General features: G+C 45.0%; 1 protein-coding gene across 1 annotated transcript in view; it reads right to left on the bottom strand.

Moving 5' to 3' along the window:
• CNBD2 (cyclic nucleotide binding domain containing 2) overlaps window positions 1-21857 on the bottom strand; it is a 45324-nt gene that overhangs the window by 13143 nt on the left and 10324 nt on the right. The window contains exons 4-9 of the mRNA XM_021689300.1: window positions 21465-21628; window positions 17470-17626; window positions 16818-16969; window positions 14901-15039; window positions 6533-6647; window positions 2151-2328 (exon numbers count right to left, since the gene is read on the bottom strand). Of these exons, the coding sequence (XP_021544975.1) occupies window positions 2151-2328; window positions 6533-6647; window positions 14901-15039; window positions 16818-16969; window positions 17470-17626; window positions 21465-21628 (905 nt within the window). The remainder of the gene's footprint in view (window positions 1-2150; window positions 2329-6532; window positions 6648-14900; window positions 15040-16817; window positions 16970-17469; window positions 17627-21464; window positions 21629-21857) is intronic.

Below are 21857 nucleotides of genomic sequence, written 5' to 3'. Positions count from 1 at the left end.
GAGAAGAAATGGCTTTGTTTGTTTATTTGTTTAAAAGACAGGTTTCAGGGGGCGCCTGGGTGGCTCAGATGGTTAAGCGTCTGCCTTCGGCTCAGGTCATGATCCCAGGGTCCTGGGATCGAGTCCCGCATCGGGCTCTCTGCTCCTTAGGAGCCTGCTTCTCCCTCTGCCTCTCTCTCTCTGTCTCTCATGAATAAATAAATTAAATCTTTAAAAATAAATAAATAAATAAATAAATAAAAATAAAAGACAGGTTTCCTTGGGCAGCCTGTAGATTCTGTATTTTGTTCATGTTGGAATTAATTTTACACAGGTGATCTTGTGCTTTCTTTGGTCTCAGGAGAGGTAGAAGGAAGAGACAGGCTATGCTATCTGGATTAGAGGCAGGGAAAAAATTATTTATCAGCTGAGAATATAGCTGATATATTCACCCAACTCATAAACTCACCCAACACATAAACAAGGCAGCCTGTAATTCTCACCCCCCAGGACATGCCCAGCATGGTCTTTATTTTTCATTTCTGGGTCCAACCTGTCTCTTCTTCCTTACAGCAGAGAACCTGGGTCTGTTCCATCCCTACCTTCAGAAGAACTGGGACTGGGACTTCAAGCACTGGATCCCTTGGAAAGAATATCCATCAGAGGGAATAATAACTCAGAAGTCATGGGATCCTCCTTATGGAGGCCAGCAGGCTAGAAGTGTTAAGAGGCAAAGGACTTGAGTGCAGTGGTACTTGGGGCAACATGGAAATTGTGACACTGATGTTATTATTAGTATCATTGTGATATATGTTTTATTTATTTATTTATTTATTTATTTATTTATTTATTTATTTATTTATGAGAGAAAGAGAGCACGAGCTGGGTGAGGGGCAGAGGGAGAGCAGACTCCCTGCTGAGCAGGAAGCCCAATGCAGGGCTCAATCCCAGGACTCCAGGATCATGACCTGAGCCAAAGGCGGACACTTAACCAACTGAGCCACCCAGGCGCTCCTCATTGTGATATTTTTTTTTAATATTTTTTTTTAAGATTTTATTTATTTGAGAGAGAGAATGAGAGAGAGCATGAGAGGGAAGAGGGTCAGAGGGAGAAGCAGACTCCCCGCTGAGCAGGGAGCCCGATACGGGACTCGATCCAGGGACTCCAGGATCATGACCCGAGCCGAAGGCAGTCGCCTGACCGACTGAGCCACCCAGGTGCCCCTGTGATATTTTGATTTTACATTTAATGGGAGAGGGGGAGAGGTGTTATGTTGCTCTGGGTCCAGCATTGAGCTGCCTCTAGGCAGGTACCACTGAGTGTCCTTTCCTGCTCCTCAGCCTCTCTGGGTTGAGGCAAAAGCGCAGCCCTCAATGTGCATTCTCATTCCAGCCATGACAGTCATACCAAATAAAAAGACTGAGCACTAATAAGCTGCTCAGGTTTGAATCCTGGCTTTGCCGCTTCCTACCTGTATGACCTCAAACAAGGAACTTAATCTCTCTCTGTAGCTTGGTTTTCTCACTTGAAAATGGGACTGATAACAGTACTTACCTCATAGAACTCCTGTGAGGATTAAATTAGATAATCCAGGACCAGGAATAGAGTATTCCACAAGTGTTAGCTATAACTACCATTATCTCATTTAATTGCTGGCTTACGACAACACCAAGACTTAACTACTATTATCTACAGACAAGGGAACTACAGCTTAGAGAGGTCAAGTCCCTGGTGCAAGGACACAGAGCTAAAATAAGTGGCCAAGGCAGCACTTGAACCTGGGTTGAACTGACTCCAAAGCCCAGACTCTTATCTCCTGCCTCCTTTAGATGGGTAGAATTTTCTGAAGAGGCTCAGAGTCAAAAAGATCCAGGGACAAACAGAGTATCAGAGCCAGAAGATCTGCCCCTCCTTCAGATGGATTCCCTGAGAAAAGAAGTAGCTGACTAGCTAAAATGTCTCTGTGGGTTACAGGCAGAGAATGCTGCTCCTGGGTCTCAGATCTAGGACTTCTCGAGTTTGTCCTCTGTCTACACCCCAACCTTTGGGGTTGAGCTGTGCCTGCTACCTCTGCCCCCTCCCCAGTATCCCTGACATTCTGTCCTTTCAAGTTATATCTCCCTTTTCAACCAGAATCTGAACGCTTCTATCTGCCAAGAGCTAAACTTACTTGATCTTCGGGCCCAACATCTTTGGAAGAGTATTCCCTGAGGTGTTAATCCTCCTACTGAAGCTGGTCCCCTTTGGCTCCCAGGAGTTCTGGAGGTGCTTAAGTTTCAGAAAGCTAAAGTCCTGTACAGGATATGATTTGATCTGAAATTCCTTAAATCTCTCCACAGGAGAAGGTTCTGTTAGAGAAAGCACAGAAAAACACATTAATGGGTCTTTGCATATATGAGGTCTGTGCTGATGATGAAAGGTATACCCTACTCACCTGCCTGGCCAGTCTGGCCCATGGGGAAATAAAGGAAAATAGAAAACACTGGGCTTTCCATGTATTGTCCTTCTGCTCTGGAGCAGAGCCTTCACATATGTTACATCCACGTAAGTGTCACTGGCTCCATTTAAGAAATCAAATGAGCAGCAGAGTTTAAGTCACCCAGGAAACGGCTGAAGCTTGGATTTAACTCAAGTCTACCTGATTTAAAGCTCATGACTTTCCACTAACAGATCATATTCATCTGGGATTGAGGACGGAGGCAACAGTAAGAGATAAAGGAATGATGAGCCATAGAACCTTGGACGAGGTAATTTCCTGGAGCCCTCATAGGATTATTATTTTTTTTAATTTTATTATGTCCTCATAGGATTATTATAAGAATTACAGATTAAGGGGCACCTGGGTGGCTCAGTCAGTTAAGCCTCTGACTCTTGATTTCAGCTCAGGTCATGATCTCAAGGTCCTGGGATCAAGCCACACGTCGGATTCCGCACTCAGCACGGAGTCTGCTTAAGACTGTCTCTCCCTCTCCCTTGGCCCCTCCCCTCCGTGGGTGCATGTTCTCTCTCTGTCTCTCATAAATAAATAAATCTTTTTTAAAAATAGATCTCCAGTGTTCGAATCAACTATTAAAATCAATGTTAATCCAAATCCAAAATTTATAAAGAGTAGGCCTAAATTAACACAGCACATATAAAAAGCCCCAAGTAAACCTTTTTGGAAGGCTTTTTTGTCAATATCTATCAGTATTTTAAATGTGTAAGACCAGTATGCAGTGGATTGATTACTTGATTCAGTAATTCTAAGAATTTATCCAATGTTTCCTTGTACAAGTATACAAAGATAAACACATCATGAAATTTACCACAGCAGGGTAATAGTGAAAAATTGGAAATAACCCAAAATATCTGTAAAAGGTCATTGCTTTAGAGCTAATTATGGTATATACATAAAGTAGGATAAAACTCAGCTACTAAGAAACACAGATCTAAAAAAAGAAAGAAAAAGAAACATAGATCTATACTTCTGCTTCCAGCCAAATGGACTAACAGGGGCTAGACTTACCCTCCCACCTAAAACTACTAAAAAAACTGGGATAAATGTATGAGGCACTGGGCATCAGGCCATGAAGAACAATCATCCCCGCAAGATAGAAAACAAATGGGGTAAGCCCTACTATTGCCCCAGCTTACTGCCTGGAGGTTTTCTGAGCCATGTTGCAGGGAGAGGGAACACAGCAGGAGCCCAGAAATGTCCCTGAATTGATGAGACAGAACTGAGAGTCTGGAGAGGACAAGGCAGTGACAGTTCACAGGGCAGAGAGCTGCACAAAGAAAGAACTCTGAAGATCAAGGCATAATAAATGGAAACACATCCCATGTTCATGGACTGGAAGACTCAGTACTGTTAAGATGTCAACACCACTCAAAGTGAGCTATGGATTCAATGCAATCCCTATCAAAATCCCACTGACTTTTTTGCAGAAATAGAAAATCCATCCTAAAATTCATATGAAATCTCGAGGGACACCAGATAACCAAAACAATCTTGAAAAGGAACAAAGCAAAAGGACTCACACTTCCTGATTTCAAAACTTACTACAAAACTACAGTAATCAAAGCAGTGTAGTATTGGCATAAAGACAGACATATAGGGGCGCCTGGCTGGCTCAGTCGTTAAGCGTCTGCCTTTGGCTCAGGTCATGATGCCAGGGTCCTGGGATCGAGCCCCGCATCGGGCTCCCTGCTCCGCGGGAAGCCTGCTTCTCCCTCTCCCACTCCCCCTGCCTCTGTTCCCTCTCTCGCTGTGTCTCTCTCTGTCAAATAAATAAAAAAAAATCTTAAAAAAAAAAAAAAGACAGACATATAGACCAAAAGAATAAAATAAAGAGCCCAGAGATAAACCCTCGGATATATGGTCAAATGATTTTAGACAAGGGTGCTAAGACTTCAGTGGGAGAAGAACAGTGTTTTCAACAAATGGTGCTGGGAAAACTGAATATCCACATGCACAAGAATGAAGTTAGACCCTTACCTCATACCACATATAAAAATTAACTCAAAATGGATCAAAGACTTAAGTGTAAGTCCTAAAATTATAAAGCTCTTAGAAGAAAACACAGGCCTTGGGGCACCTGGGTGGCTCATCTGTTAAGTGTCCAACTCTTGATCTCAGCTCAGGTCTTGATCTCAGAGTCCTGAGTTTAAGCCCCCCTCAGCATGGAGCCCACTTAAAAAAAAAAAGAAGAAAACACAGGGCAAAAGCATTGCAACACTGGATCTGGCAGTAATTTCTTGTATATATTCCAAAGGCACAGGCAACAAAAGAAAAAATGGACAAATTGGACTTCATGAAAATGTAAAAAATTCGTGCATCAAAAGACACTATCAACAGAGTAAAAAGGCAACCCACAGAATGAGATAAAATATTTGCAAATCATATATCTGGTAAGGCATTACCATCCAAAATATATAGAAAATTCCTAAAACTTAACAAAAAAACAGACAACCAGATTTTAAAACGGGCAAAGAACTTGCATAGACATTTCTCCAAAGAAAACATGTGAATGGCTAATAAGCACATAAAAAGATGCTAAACATCACTAATCATAGGGAAATACAAATCAAAACTCAATAAGATGCCACCTCCTACCCATTAGGATGAATATCATGTTTAAAAACCAAACAAACAGAATATAACAAGCACTGGTGAGGATGGGGAAAGACTGGAACATTTGTGCCCTGTTGGTGGGAATGTAAAATGGTACAGACCCTGTGGAAAATGATATGGCAATTCCCTAAAAAAATTAAAAATAGAATTACCATATGATTCAGTAATATATACCCACTTCTGGGTATATATTCCAAAGAAAACCGGGTCTCAAAGAGATAACTATACACCCATGCTCATAGTAGTCACTATAGCTAAAATGTGGAAGTTCTCAAGAGTCCATCGATGGATGAATGGATAAACAAAATGTGATATGTACATACAATGGAATATTATTCAGGCTTCAAAAGGAAGGAAATTCTGACACACGCTACAATATGATGAACCTTGAGGACATTATGCAAAGTGAAATAAGCCAATCCCAAAAAGACAAATACTGTATGCTTCCAATAATATGACGTAGAGTAGTCAAAATCATAAAGATAGACAGTAGCATGATGGTTGCCAGGGGCTAGGGGGAGGAGGAAATGGCTAATTACTGTTTAATAGGGATACAGTTTCCATTTTACAAAATGAAAAAAAAGATTAGGAAATGGATGGTGTTGATGGCTGTCCAATATTATGAATATATTTAATACCACTGGACTGTAGGTATAAAAATGGTTAAGATAGTAAATTTTATGCTATGTGTATTTTGCCACAGTGAAAAAAAAATTGGCTAAAAAATATGGGATGCAGCTTTTTCTTTGGTGGCTTGGCAGCGGAAAAGAGAGAAAAAAGAACTGACATGAGAAGAGAAGGGATATTTCCTGTGCACCTGAGTATAGGCCTGTACACACACAAGCTGATTCAGCCCCCCTTGTAACCTGTGGGATAAAGGTAACAAACATCTACCATAGCCTGATGCATCCAGCTAGTGTTCTAAGAGCTTTATATATTCATTTGCTTCATTTCATACAAGTCCACGAGGCAGGGACTATCTGAGGGAACTGATAGCACGGGGACACGGTCACTTGCCCAGTATCACACAGCTAGTAAGAGAGGGACCCTGGATTCAAACACAAGCAGTTTGGCTCCAGGGCCTGTGCTCCCAGCCACCACGCTACTGTGACAAGCCAGACCCAGAGGCTTTAAGTACTCAGTGAGTCATCCAGCTAACCAGGGAGATTCAAACCCAGCTCTGTCAAGCTCCAGGCTCCTTTCCACCCCTCTCCCCAGGAGCACCTGACACAAAGGGAAAGCCTAAAAAGGAAGAGCCGGAGGGTGGGCAGGAGCCTCACCCAGTGGGGCCATGTGGGCCACGTTTCCACAGCTGCGAAAAGAGGGGATTAAACCAGACATCCTGCTGGGCCTTTCTAGCTCTAGACGTCTAAGATTCTATGGGCTGGGAACTGGAAGCCACAGGGCCCAGGCGCCCCCTACTGTGCGCGGCTGCCGGTTACCATTGAGGTGGGTCTTCAGAGGTCTGTTGTCTATCAGCTCCAGATGCTGCCAGATCCACTTGTAGTAGAAAGGCGAGGTCCCAAGGTCTATCAGACGCAGCACTTCACAGCTACCCTGGAAACATCAAGGGACACAAACAAAAAGGCTAAGCCCTGAGGCTCAGGGCAGGCCAGGCTTTGAAGATAAGCTCTACTGCATCTTACCCCAGTTTACCTGGCTTAATGCAAGTGGTTTCAGGTTTTGTTTTGGTTTTGGTTTTTTTTAACACAAATGTTATCTATTCATCACAAGCTCAAACAGCTAAATAGGCATGAGAACTAAATAAATGTTGGCATTGGGGGAAAAAAATCACCATAGAGAATGTTATTGGGACAACTGGTGAAATGGACTATGGACTATAGATTATATGTTACATCAATATTAAATTCCCTGATTTGGATAGTTATTCTGCAGTTAATTTCTGACTTTAGAAAAAAAAATCACTTAAGTATATAGGGGTAAGTGAGTATAATGAATGATATTTAACTCTTAAATGATTCAGGCAGGGAAATGTATATATATAGAAGCAAATGTGGCAAAATGTCAATAATTGGTGAATCTGGATCAAGGTTATACAGGAGTTCTTTGTACTGTTCTTGCAAGTTTTCTATAAATTTTAAAACATTCCAAAATTAAAAGTTTAAAAGATACTCAAACCAAACAGAAGGACATAAAGTTAAAACTACTTTATCCTAATACCCAGAAATAACAAGGAGTAGCATTTTGGTGACTATTATTTCAAACTTTTCTCTGTAAATATGTAACATAGACAATTTTTCATAAATGAGTCATTTTATGTAAAACAGATTCTTGTGACCTTTTTTTAAAAAACTCAATAATACAAGGACACCTGGGCGCCTCGGTCGGTTAAGCGTCTGCCTTCAGCTCAGGTCATGATCCCAGGGTTCTAGGATCAAGTCCCAAATCGGGCTCCTTGCTCAGCGGGGAGTCTGCTTCTCCCTCTCCCCCTCCCCCTGCTCATGTTCTCTCTCTCTCTGATAAATAAAATCTTTAAAAAATAAAAATGAAAAAATAAAACTCAATAATACATCAAGGACATCATTTCACTCCAAGTAACATGGTTCTACATTATTGTTTTTAATGACTGCATATTATTCTCTGTATGCCGTAACTAGTTGATCCAAAGAAGTCAGACACAAAGAGCACATACTGTGTGATTCCATTTATATGAAGTGCAAGAATAGGCAAAAGTAATCTTCTAACAAAGTCAGAAGAGTGGCTCTCTTTGGTTTGGGGGGTGAATTTTGTCTGGGAGAGAGTACAAGGGAGCCTTCTGGGGTGCTAGAAATGATCTCTACCTTGATTTGGGTGATGCTTACACAGGTGTGTACCTATGTAACAATTCATGAAGCTGTAAATTTTAGATCTGAGTTCTTTACTGCACACGTTACACCCCCAAGAAAATATTCTTGAAGTTTAATATTCAGTTGTTTCTAATTTGTCATTATTATGTATATATAACTCCGATTTTGTTCAGGACAACAAAACCCCATTTATAAAACTCACCACCTTCCCAAACTCTCCTGCAGTGGGGGTGGCAGTGACCCACTTCCAGCTCATGACATATAAGTGGAAGACTGATGGATAAAACCCCCAGGAAACGTATGGTTGTCCTTCCCCTTTACCTCTGCCTGAAACTCCGATGTGATGGCCGGAGGTGGAATAGTCATGTTGTGACCACTAGGATGAAAGCTATAAGCTGTGGATGATGAGGGGAGAAGCTAGAAGGGGACTGGGGTCTTGAAGACTTCTTCCAACAGCTTTCTAGCCCTGGATTGCTTAATTCTAGACTCTCTACTGCAAGACAAAATTACTATTCACTAAGCCACTGCAGTTGGGTTTCTATGACAGCAACTTTAAGTGATAATCTTGTACACACGTCTTAATGCCTAGAGTGGTCATTAAGGCAGCTCACAAATACTCAAGTTCTCCCCCCTCAAGCATAAGGCAGGATTGTATTTTCCCTTTGAATCAGATGTGGCCTTCTTTGGCCACTTTCCTTAGCAAAGTGACTTCTGATCATCTGAGTGGGAACTTTAAAAGCCAGTGCTTGATTCTCAACGTTCCCTTCCCCTGTCCTATTGACCATGGAAGCATAGGTGAAGATAGTTTCCAGTGGCCTGGGTCCCCTGAGGGACCATGAAAAGCAAGGCCTCCTGCTGATCTGCTGTGATCAAGTAGTAGGATGAAGGACTGGTCTTTGTTAGTTAATCCACTGAGATTTGAGGATTGCTTATAAGTGCAGTATTTTTTTTAAAGATTTTATTTATTTATCTGACAGAGACACAGCGAGAGAGGGAACACAAGCAGGGGGAGTGGGAGAGGGAGAAGCAGACTTCCCGCCGAGCAGGGAGCCCCACGCGGGGGTCGATCCCAGGACCGTGGGATCATGACCTGAGCCGAAGGCAGATGCTTAACGACTGAGCCACCAAGGCGCCCCTATAATTACAGTATTTAACCTAGTTTATCCTAATATAATACCCATGTTTGACTATCCGCTTGGGATTGTTTCTTAAAGGTATGTATGTTTTCAATTTCAATACACATTGCCCAACTGCCTTCCAGAAATGTTAGCTTACACTCTCTCCAGCAGTGCATAACAGAGCCTGTTATATCTTTGTGTTACACTGAAAACTGAGCTTTCACAGTCCTTTTAATCTTTCCTAATCTGATAGGAAAGAAAGATATGCCACTTTTTCTTATTTATTTTGTATCTTTATAAAATCTTACCCTTTTTTAGTGGAACTATAAGAGACATGTTATAGTTAAGGTTCAAGACCGTTTACTGTTGAAAAGGAGAAAGGATCAAACATTTAATAAGTCCTTATTCTATGCCAGGTGTTGGGCTTGGAGGGTTAGTCAACATTCATGCAACATTTATCAACAAGGAACCTGGTGCCAGAGGAACACAGGTGAACATTTTCCTCTCAGAAAGTCTCTCGTGGGTCTTTAATCCCATCTGCATCTCTGTAGAAAACAATTTCACCATGGGCCCCTAAATGATAAATTGCTCGAAATGAGTTGATTGTGGGTATTAACTATGTTTCCTATGCCACCGGGAAATTGTCTTCCCTAACTCCCGGGTCCCCAGGACACCCAGGCCACTCGCTGCTTATATCGCCCTCTAGTGGCCATATCCATGAACTACAGGAGCCGGGACGACCCAGTCTCCTTTATTTATTTATTTATTTTAAGATTTTATTTATTTGACTGAGAGAGACTGCACAAGCAGGAAGAGCAGCAGAGGGAGAGGGAGAAGCAGGATCCTCGCAGAGCGGGCGGAGCCCGATGTGGGACTCGACCCCAGGACCCCGGCATCATGACCTGAGCTGAAGGCAGTTGCTTAACCAACTAAGCCACCCAGGGGCCCAAAGACCCAGTCTCCTTAGATGAATACTTCAATAGCCGGCCTGGTGGGAAATAAAAATGGGAGAAAAAAGCAGTCCCTTTAAAAGGGGCAGGTGCTCTTCAACTCCAGCCAGAGGGGGCTGCATCACAATACAGCCTGGTGTTGCCTGATCTTCTGAATATTCAAAAGAAGCCAGAAGTCCAAAATTTTATTTACAATCTTCACAATAACGATTAAATCAGTTTTCAATAAAACACTGTAAAGGACAAATCCAACTCACCTACTAGCCAGGATGCCCCACACACACACCTGCTGTCACTTTGTGACATCTGTATTATTTTTCTCAGAAAGAACTTCGAGAGCGCCTGCCTTAGATTCACCAGCTGTGCTTATTCAAATGCAGATTGCCGGAGTTAATGAATGAGACTCTGGGGTGAGGCAGAAATTTGCCTTTTTAAGAAGCCCCCTAAAGTGTTCTTTATGCTTACTCAAATCTGAAAAACTCTTCCTTTAAATCAGAGTTCTCCAATTTTAGTGCTCATCAGAATCACCTAGAAGGCTTATCCAAACAGTTTTGGATGTTGACCAGCTCTTGCGTAGGCCTGAGAATCTGTATTTTTAGTGAGTTCCCAGGTGAAGCCGATTGATGCTGCTGATCCAGCAACAACACTCAGAACCACTGAATTCGAGGATGAATGTGAACTGAGTAAGTCTGTGCTAGACGCATCCTTACAGACTTTATGAGATAAGTAGTCCCACTTTACCGACAAAGAAGTGGAGGCTAAAACAGACTGAGGACTTTCTGGTGGTCAAGATGTAATCATCATGCTGATTAAAGCAAGTCTTGAATTCTGATCCCTTACCACCCCTTCCCCCAATCTTCCCTGCCTATATGGTATAGGGTAGGCTCTCCCCACTCTCCTCACATGGCCATCAGGATTCTCCAAACTTGCCACACTATTCCCCGTGGCTGCCAAGGGCCTCATCCTCATCCGCACCATCCTCGGGGTCAGATCCTGTGCATCCAGTCCCTTAGAGGGTAGAGCCTGGAAGCCAGATACTCTCAAACATCTCCCAAACCCCCTGGCAGCTAAGGAGGTGATTTGGGTTCCCCTGCCTGGATGCACTTGGGCAAGGTCAGGTTTTGGATGGCAGGACCTCCAGTGTGCTCGTGGAAGCAGTGGCTATAGACGCGGCTTCCTGAACTTGGCAGGATCAGGAGCACCTGTGACTGTCCAGTCTGGACTCGGACTTGGAGTCATTTGGGGATCACCTTCAGTCTGAGGTCTGTTCCTTCGGGCCTCCCCATCACCTGTAAGTCTGTTAGCCATTCAGCCTCCTCCAATAACTCCCTTTCTGCTTACAGCTAGCTAGTCTTGACTCTCTTCTCTGGGACCGAACCCAGGATAACAGCACAAACACCCACCTGTTAAGTTTAATAACTGGCTCTCTGGGAAAAGGAATACACGTCTATAAATCTTACTCTTACAAAGGGTGCGCTGCACAACAAACAAAACAAACTATACTCGGGACGCCTGTGTGGCTCAGTCGTTAAGCGTCTGCCTTCGGCTCAGGTCATGATCCCAGGGTCCTGGGATCAAGTCCCACATCGGGCTCCCTGCTCAGCGGGAAGCCTGCTTCTCCCTCTCCCACTCCCCCTGCTTGTGTTCCTGTTCTCGCTGTCTCTCTCTGTCATATAAAATAAATAAAAAAAACTTAAAAAAAAAAAAAAAAAAAAAAAACAAACTATACTCTTACTGAAAGTTCCATATAGCCAAGTGATTCTCACAGAATGCTGTTACAGACTCTGGCTGAGTTCTTATGACCGTGGCCAATCTATAGTCACAATTGAACCATGATTGGAAAAATGAGGTTGCATCCAAACCACTCTTCTCCCAATAAATTTAATATTATTAAGTATGGTTTGTAATCTACTGGCAAACTACTTCTCACCCTTGTATAAATTATATTCATTAACCGAAACCCCCTCTAGCTTTAGCACTATGTATACTGGAACTTGGCTTGTTCATCAGTGATGTAACTTCTATGATGAATCTATGATGAATACTGTTTAAATACTGGAAAAACATTTCTGTAATTTTCTTCTCTTTACAATGTGATGGCTACAGACCCAGCCCACTTTCAAATTTAATCTGCATTATAAACAGTTTCTCTATAGCTTTCTTAAGACAATCAGCAAAGCCATATATCAAAACCTGACTCAGAGTGCTGATTTCCACTGTCCCACTGGGGCCAATTTTCAGCTACCAACGTGAAGTCACTGCCTGTGGAGGTGGGAAGAGACGTGCACAATTGTATAGTACTTCCACCAGATAGATAAAACGGACATAAATAAACTCCAGAGCACAGATAATAGTAAAATGTAGTAACGTCATGAGGAAATGATGAATTTTCATTATTTGCTATCCTTGTTTTCCATATAATATATTTAACTAGAGGTTTATATAATTTAATTTTTAGTAATTATTGTGTTTATTGTCTTGCAAAATTCCTGAAAACTTAATCAGTTCTCATAGGCCACTAAGAACCAACTCCAGCATGCAACCAATCTTGCCCTTCCTTTTGTCTAATGGTCCAACACTTCAAGGCTCAACTCCTCACCTTTTCCAGGAAGCCTTCCTTAAAGCCCCCAGCCTTTGGAGAGGTCTCCCTCCTAAATCCTTGTAAACTTAAAGAGTTTGCACTAATCACTTGGTAGCTGGCCTGGATAACTTTGTGTCTGCTCAGAATCCAGTGGAAGAGAGATACAAGGAGAGAGAAACAGTCTTTGCCATTCTCAAATCCCTCCAGAGCATGAACCAACCTTGGCAAAAAATCAACAAATGTTTGGTGGCTTAAAAGGAGCAACAGCTACATGGGAGATACTAAAAGTTTGGAGACAGAATCCTGGCTCTGCCACTTACTAGATGGGTGGCCTTTCCTAAGGTGTCTTAACTTCAACTTCCTCATCTGTAAACGTGGAATAATAATATCTTCCTGATAGAGCTATGGCGAAGATTTATGGTGAAATTGTACTATGTACACAGTTCATCAAAGCACTGCTTGAAATAGCAAAAGATGGGGGTGACCAATCCATCAATAGGGACCTGGTTAATCCAGTACAATCATATAGTAAAACACTGCACAAGTGGTAAAAAAAAAAAAAAAAAAAAGAGTGGGTTCTTTATGGACGGATATGGAACAATCTACAGAAATACTCTTGAAACAGCAAAGTGCAGAACAGCCTGCGTAGCATGACGCCATTTATGAAAACAAGGAAAAAACATACACACGCATTTGCCTTTATACACAAAGAACAGATGCAGGACAGACACAGAAGAAAGCGGTGACAGTGACTGTCCCCGGGGAGGAACACTGCGTGGCAGGGGGAAGAGGTGAGAGGGAGACATTTTTCTTTTGAACCTTTTAAATTTCGAACCATGTGCAAATAAACCAAAACAATTAACAATGCTAGTAGAACCCCTGGAACAGGGGCAAAGGGTCTCAAAAACATGGCGGTTCTCATGATGATCATGAAAACTACATAGGGGTTGAGCAGAGTCCACAACGGACAGAAAGGTCGACTCAAATCGCAAAGCCCAGCCCCTGAGAAGAGCTTTGGAGTCAGACAGACCTGAGCTGAACCCGGCTTCTGCCCCTCATCGACTATGTGACCTTGTGCCCCTCATCGACTGTGCCTCAGTTTTCACCTCTGTCAAATGGGAATAATGGCAGTACCGGCCTGAGCTGGGCTTCTGTGAGGCTGAATTGACACAAAGCACGTGGAGCACACAACCTGGGACACGGTAAGTGCTCAATAAATGTCAGACTCTCTTTTCATTATCAACCAACAGAGAAGTTGGCACAGTACATAAAACAATTCACAAAAGATGAAATTTGGATAGTAAACAAACATCTCACTGGTAATGAGGAAAAATGTAAATTAAATCCTCAATGAGGTAGCAGTTGCCATCTATGAAATTAGGTAAATTTTGAGGGAATGACAGGCGAGCCTGGCAGAGGTGTGTGGCGCTGGCAAAGCACACACTGCTGGAGGCTAGATAAAGTGGGTCCTTCTGGACAGCAACTTGTTCCCAAATCCATAAACATGGTGATACCAAGCAATTCTGCTTCTTTTTTTTTTTTATTCATTTTTGAGAGACAGAGCATGAGCACAAGCAGGGGGAGGGGCAGAGGGAGAAGCTGAGCAGGGAGCCTGATGCAGGACTCCATCCCAGGACCCTGAGATCATGACCTGAGCTAAAGGCAGACGCTTAACCGACTGAGCTACCCAGGCGCCCAAGCAATTAATTCCACTTCCGAAAATCTATTCTGAGGCGATGAGTTCATGGGTGATTTCTTCCCTCTTTCCAGAACTATGTTTTATAAAGTGGTCATATCATGTCTATAATTTAAAGATTGTAATTTTATTTTATTTTTTTTAAGATTTTATTTATTTATTTGAGGGAGAGAGAGCACAAGCAGGGGGAGGGGCAGGGGCGAGGGAGAAGCAGACTCTTCACTGATCAGGGAGCCCAGTGAGGGACTGGATCCCAGGACCCTGAGATCATGACCTGAGCCAAAGGCAGACGCCTAACCGACTGAGCCACCTAGGCATCCCTTAAGATTATAATTTTAAAAACTGATCTGGCATCATTAAGACTCAAGGGCCAAATGTATAATTTAAATATGTATCTGTATGTAAATAAGCATGTATATGAGCTCAAGGAGGGGGTACCCCCGTGGCCCTCTTTCTAATTAACAGTGTATCTCAAAGTTCACAGCAACCCTCTGAGGGAGGGAGGCCAAATTGCATGGTATGCCTTTTACAGCTGGAACACGGACGCTCAGAAAAGGAAGTGCTGCAAAACAGGGCTCAGCCCCGCCTACGTGGCCACAGGACATTATGCTAGGCGTGCCTTCCTGGCTTCCACCCCGCCCCATCCAGGGCCTCTCACCTTGCTGACAAACATGATAGAGGACGATTCTACAAAGTCTTTTGAGATCAGCTGCCCATACGAGAACTTCTCCACCTTCCCCAGGGTTACGAGCTTCCAGAGCTTCTCATCAGACAACGACTCAAACAGATCCATCTTCCTGAGGGGAAAATCCTGTTAGAATTCATCGCCCTCCATCACAGAAGGTGCTCAGCTCTCAGCAATTTCCAGAAAGGGAACGTGTGGTCTTGCTCTTGCAAATGCCTGAGGTGGAGGATTTTACTCACCTCCAGTTGCCTCACCTGGCCTGTGGCACCCCCTCCAGCACACCCCTCTGCTGCTCCTCAGTCTGGTGCTATGCACCTCTCACTTCCACTCTGCCCTCCAGGGGCTTCTTCCTGGCTCCATCCCTCAACCCTGTGCTCACTAGGCTAGTCTCATTCCAAGCAACTCTGAGAGTTTCTCACTTCAACTCACCTGCTCTTCTGTCCCCCAGCCCAGCTGTCCTGCCCCTCCCTTTGGTTTGGGCAGCTCACTCCAGCCTCCTCCAGCCTGTTAGCTTCAAAGACTCGGGCCTGTGCCTGATGAATGGGGGACATCTGGACTCCCCTCTTTTTGCCTTTGTTCCCTATGACTGAAGGCCCAGCCCGCAGTGCCCACTCCTTCCCCTGAGCTGAGGCGCCACCAGTCAGTGGCTTGCCTTCCCTCACATGCAGCCCCACAGGGCTGCTAACAATCGTCTCATATTTTCTCAGCTCCCATAGATCACGGAGCCCAGAACTTGGGTGACACAGGGCACTGAGCTCCGTCCAGGGCACTAAGGGGGAACAAGGTCGGTGCCATGTCCAAAGGAGGAGGGTCTGGAGACACAGGAAGGGAAAGCAGGGTCACCACAGAGGCAACACCACTGGGCCACACACTTCCCGGGATCATCTCATTCAATCCTTACAATGATTTGGGAGAGATGAATCATTATCCCCACTTTACAGAGCAGGAGACTCAACTCAGAGAAGGGAGGTGACCCATCTAGGGTCACACAGTTGATAAGCCCAAGAGCTAAGATTGCAGCTCAGCCCCAATTTTCCACTGTGTGAAAACAGGAAGTGCTCCCCCCTGCAGGACTAAGTCCTCCCTTTGCCGGCCCCAGTCCCCTCTCACAGCTCCTACTCTCTCCACTCTCCCTTACCCTACAGGGCAGCGCTCTGCCACCACATTGCTCTAGAACTGCACAGCCCTACAACCTGTATTTTCAGGGCCGGTGCAGATACTTCATCCGATTTCCATTCTTTTCCTAAAGGTGAGTAACTCAAAAGGATACAATGAGCACCTGCATGTGCCTGGCACGATGACAGTGTGGGGAGTATCATGGCGAAAGGGCCACTCTGCCCTCACGACCATAAGTGCTTCCTGTCTGACGGACAAATAAACTGTAAAGAAGGTACTATGTAATCAAGAATCACAGTTTGGCTGGGACTTTAAAGAAACATGGGGTGTGAGAGAAGCATTGGGGGGGGCACTCTCTCTATTCTGGAGTGATGAGGTTGGTTAGCGAGGTGGGGTGGTGAAGCCCAGAGACTTCTGAATTTAACATTCTGGGTACATCACCACCCCGAGGTTAGATTTCCTTACCTGTCAACTAGACAGAGCAAGAGAAACAATGTCACGGGATTGAATGAGAGAAGTTAAGAACCCTGGTACAAAGGGCTGAGTACATGTTAGCTATTCTATTAGCACCATCCCACAAGGAAGGGATGTTTGAGCTGAGACCTGAGGGTCTAGTAGGAGTTTGCTAGACGAAGAAGTCAGGTGGGAGGTGTCTCCCGTCTCAAGAGCATTCCAGGCAGAGAGAGCAGGACCTACAGTTTCCCACTGGGCTTACGACAGTCAGGCGCCTAATAAACACACAGAGGGGAGATGTTGGCTGATGATGGAAGGTACCTAAAAAATTCAAATTGGTGCTGAGCATCCTTTTGGAATTCCTGGTCCAGCTTATTCGCAAGGAAATCTTCTCTGTCGACAACCAGGAATTCTGTTTCTTCCATACAGACCACAGTGGCCCTCCTTAGTGATGGAGTCAGAACGCCCAATTCCTGTTGGGTGCACACGGGCAAAGGCAAGTGAGAGGCTACCTCTAGCTTTCTGCTCGCAGCCTTGCCCGCCTTTTTCCTGCTTCCATCAGCCCCCAGAAATCTCTACTCCCCAGACTGCAGACTCCCCGGCTGGCCCTGTGCTCCTGCTCATTCCCCATCTCTGGGGGCCCATCCCCTCCCTCTTAATATGCTGCTTGTGGAAAAAACAGGCAACAGGCTTGACCAGACCAGAGAGAGGAAGCCGGAGGGGCCTCGCTGAGGAATCACTGCATCTCTGCAGGGGTTATACAGGGAACACGTTCCTTAAACATCACAGACCGAGGAGCCAGCCTTGGACACAGGCTGCTCTAGTCAATTGGCCTGTGACAGGAAAGGGTGCTAGGACCCAGGGCATTGACTTACCCACAGGAGAAGGCAGGACTGGGCCTGGCTGTTCTAGCCGGAGCCCTGTCAAGCCCCCACCCCTGCCCCCAGCAAAGCAGACCTTGCCCCATGCTTACCCCAAAACAGTCGCCCTTGTGCAACAATACGGGGTGGGTGTCCAGGAAGGCGCTGCTGCCATCGTCATCCTCAGTCACTGCGACGGTGCCCAGGTAGATGAAATAAAAGCTGTTGCCCCTCTGCCCCTTCTTGATGATCACGCGCCTGCGACCAAACCTGAGGAAAGACCGAGGCCAGCAGGTCTGGTAGCAGCAGGGCACTGCTGTGCTCTCTGCTCTGGAGCATGAAGGCACAGACTGGGACGAGAAGGGACCTCACAACAGCCCAGCCCCAGCCCCATCAAGCTCGACGTCTTCACTAACATCCCCCTAGTTGCACGCCTCCATCAGACTGAGGCTTCCTGAGAGCAGAGCCTTCGTCGGTCTGCGTCGGCACACAGAACATGCTCAGTGAACAGCAGCTGAGTAAATGAATGACCAAATCCTGGAAGTAATGGCTCAGTAGCTAAATGATGGAGACCAGGATCCAAGTCCTGATTCTGCCGCGAGCTGCATGGCAGTGGGCACTCATATTCTCTCTCTGACCCTCAGGGTCTCTTGTCTGTAAAATACAGATGAACATGCCTAGAAAAAAAAATAGATAAATGGTCTTCTAATCCCCGAGAGCTCACTACATAATTGGGAACCGTTAGGGTAGAGGTGCCCAGGTCCACAGCAAACTGGGAGTTAGTTCTTAAGCTCCGAGGGAGGAAGATTTCTGCACTTCAAATGTAAGTTCAAATTTCACTTCTTTCAATATTCATTTGTTTCCTTCCTTCATTCAATAAGTTAAATAAACACCAACGGTGTCTATCAGGCAGAGCGAGAAAGGACAGATTTTGTCCTGAAAATTATGGTCAAGTACAGGGACTAAATAAGGTTTAAAAATGCTTTAAGAGAGGGAAGCACAGGTGAATTCAGAAGCATGGAGAAAGGGCACTTAACCAGCTTAGGAAAGGCAGAGCAGGCTCCAGGATAGTGTCTGGAGTCTTCCAAGTAGACAGAGAGATGGAAGAGTGTTCCAGGCAGAGGGACCACCAAGTCCAAAGGCAGAGGCGCCTGGAAGGATGGTGCCTTCAAAGGAATAGCAGTAAGCTCCATTAGAAAGGAAAATGGAAGACAGGGAGGTCAGTGGGGTAGTGGGAGATAAATTTGGCTAGGTCCAATCACAAGACACTTCAAACACTGGGCTAACTTTGCATTTTACCCAGAAGGTAATGGGAAACACAAAAGTCTGGAAAGAGGAGATGGCCCAGATGACAATGACTAGATGGGAGAAGACAGGCACATTCAACTGGGAAATGAGACTTTGGGGAGCATAGCTAGGGCTCATCCCAAGTCCAGACTCCTGGAGCTGGAGCTGGAAAGACCCTCAGGAACCGTCTAGCTGAATCCACATGGCTGAGATGAGGGAAGTGGGAGCTAAGGAGCCCCAGGCTTGCTGAAGGCACACAGTGAGTCACATCTGAGTCTGCACTAGACCCCAAATCTCCTGTAGCAGACATCTGTGGCTTTTGTTGTCAAGCGTCGGGTCACCTTTCCCACCAGCTGCACCCTGACTTTACTTTGGGGGAAACACCTTTTCTTGACTCTCAGACAATCCGTCATCTTGCTGCCATGAGAGAGAGAGTCTGGCGGAGAAGGTGGTTTATGAGAATGGAGTGTGAGGAGGTGGAGAGAGACAGACAGATACTGGGTTCCTGGGGACACTGAGTCCCCTGAATCCAGCTGAGCCGGAAGCTGGAAAACTATCCCAGGACTTTTCAGATACTTGGGCCACTCTTGCATTCCCTACAGCTAGGTTTTCTGTCCCTTGTGACTGAAAGAATCCTGTGTAATCTGCTCATTTCCAGTCCCAGAAATAATCAACTAGCTGAAGAGGGCTTTAACAATCACCACCCCTTCATCTTCACACAAACCCATAAAACCTGTATCAGTATCCTCATCCATGTAATGAGGATACTGAGGCCCAGCAAGGTTAAGTGGCTTGCCTGAGGTCACACCTCAGAGTGGCAGATGCAGCATCACATTCCAGAGCTTCTACCCCAGTGATTCTTTTTCTTTGCTTGACACCATCCTGCCTGCTATGGAATCTTACTTTAAGACGGCAGTGACTTGCTCTTCTTTACTGGGCTAGACACAAAGCAGATAGTTCCCTCTACCTGGAATGTTCTTGTCTACACTTCCACTTGTCATATATACGCACTCCAATGCCACCTCTTCTGTAAATCTCCTTTGGCCAAGCCAGCTGGAGGGTTCCCTCCTCTCTTGGGCTTACTGCCTTTAAACAGATCCTGCACAGGTCATAACAGGCCTTAATCTATAGCTAGTTGTGATTATGGGACCTGGGACCTCCTTGAAGGGGCACAGACTAATAGTGTCCTTACAGCCTAGATTTTCAAGATAGGCCTTACCTCAAATATTCTGCTAGGCTGCCTTTCTTAAGCCACTGAAATGTCCAAGAAATGGCAATATTTCCACACACACATCTTAGACTTCTCTAGTACAAGGTATTTATATGGTGCTTTTTGTGTCATGGACCCTTTGACAATCTAGTGAAGCCTTCACAGAATAATGTTTTAAATATATAAAATAGGGGTGCTTGGGTGGCTCAATCAGTCAAGCATCTTCTCTCCGCTCAGGTCATGATCTCAGGGTCCTGGGATCAAGCCCCGCATGGGGCTCCCCACTCAGCGGGGAGTCTGCTTCTCCCTGTCCTTCTGCCTGCCGCTCCCCCCTGCTTGTGTTCTCTCTCTCAAATAAATAAATAAAAATCCTTTAAAAAATGTTTTTTCAATAAATAAGTACATATATAAAATAAAATACAGCAGAAACAGCTAATAATTGCCTTTTAAAACCCAAACTGTGAGGGCACCTGGGTGGCTCAGTCAGTTAAGAGTCTGACTCTGAGATCATGACCTGAGCCAAAATCAGGAGTCAGACTCTTAACTGACCGAGCTCTGTGCTCAGCGGGGAATCTACTTCAGATTCTCTCCCTCTGCCCCTTCCCCCTTTGCCCTCTCATGCCCCCTCATGCTCACACACTCTCTCTCTGTAAAATAAATAAATGTCTTTATTTTTTTTTAAGATTTTATTTATTCATTTGAGACAGAGATACAGAGAGAGAGCACAAGCAGGGGGAGCAGCAGAAGGAGAGGGAGAACAGGCTCCCCACTGAGCAGGGAGCCCGATGCGGGGCTCGATCCCAGGACCCTGGGATCATGACCTGAGCCGAAGGCAGATGCTTAACCATCTGAGCTACCCAGGTGCCCCAATAAATAAGTCTTTAGAAAAAAAATACCCAATTGTGGTATAGCAATATATATACATCTTTATTAAGGCACTGAATAACAAGATCTAGCAGCAGATCTAATTACTACCATAATTTCAAAGCTGTGATGAATAAAAATTATTTTTTGAAAAATGTGCAACAACATGAATGTGTAATCTTGGTGATTTCCTTTGGTGAAAAAGTCACAGGAATAGCTAATACTGGTTCATTACCTACATCTGCAATTAAAGGAAATGATAAATTTTAGTTAGAGGTTAACGAAAATAGATGTTAAGTTTTTTCTTATCCAAGTTCACAGACCCTTGCTCTAGTTCCTATCTGGACATAGTACAATCACCTGTGACCCACTGTGGCTTTTCAGGCTTGGATGTGAGTCTCAGCTCTACCCCCCCATTACTTGGGTGACAGAGTATGAGTCATTCGTACCCTCTGAGCCTCTGCTTCCTCATCTGAAAAAGGAGGGAATTGGACCAGATCCTTTCTGAGGCTCCTATCAGAGCCTTTCCAGATCCAGTGGCTCCTAAATTCTGGGGAGACTAGCAATAAATGAAGGACATCAAGTGTTCTACAAGCATAACAAGGAGCACTCGAGTGAACAGACAGATAGCTTTTCACGGCTGATGCGCCACGGAGACACCAGCAGACCTGCCACGGCCTCGTCAGGCAGGCTCTTCCTGTCCAGCCTGTCCCAGCTCAGGTGCCAAGGGGTGTGCCCCTCACTGACCGTTCAAAGCGCATGACTCTGGCCAAGAGCAGCTGCAGGGGCTCTGAGTAGTTGCGGTAGCTGTCCAGGACCTGCAGGAGGTTACGGAGGGCCTGGATCTCGGGCTCTGTCCTCCAGGAAGGCAGCTTCTGTGCGATGTGCATGGCTTTTGGAGGAAAGTGACCCTGGGGAGAGAGGACCAGAGTGACACACAAGACCCAGCAGTTTCCCCCAGGGGCCACTCCCCGTACAATAGTGGCTGACATGTACTGAGCACTTACTGCACGCCAGGCATTAGGATGCGCACCATCTCACTGCATCTACACACACCATCTCACTGCATCTACACACACCATCTCACTGCATCTACACACACCATCTCACTGCATCTACACACACCATCTCACTGCATCT

The sequence above is a fragment of the Neomonachus schauinslandi genome, chromosome 10 (assembly GCF_002201575.2).
Source record: "Neomonachus schauinslandi chromosome 10, ASM220157v2, whole genome shotgun sequence".
In the NCBI taxonomy this organism is placed as follows: domain Eukaryota; kingdom Metazoa; phylum Chordata; class Mammalia; order Carnivora; family Phocidae; genus Neomonachus; species Neomonachus schauinslandi.
The sequence above is the reverse complement of the archived record's forward strand: the minus strand, read 5'-3'. Positions and strand labels throughout refer to the sequence as shown.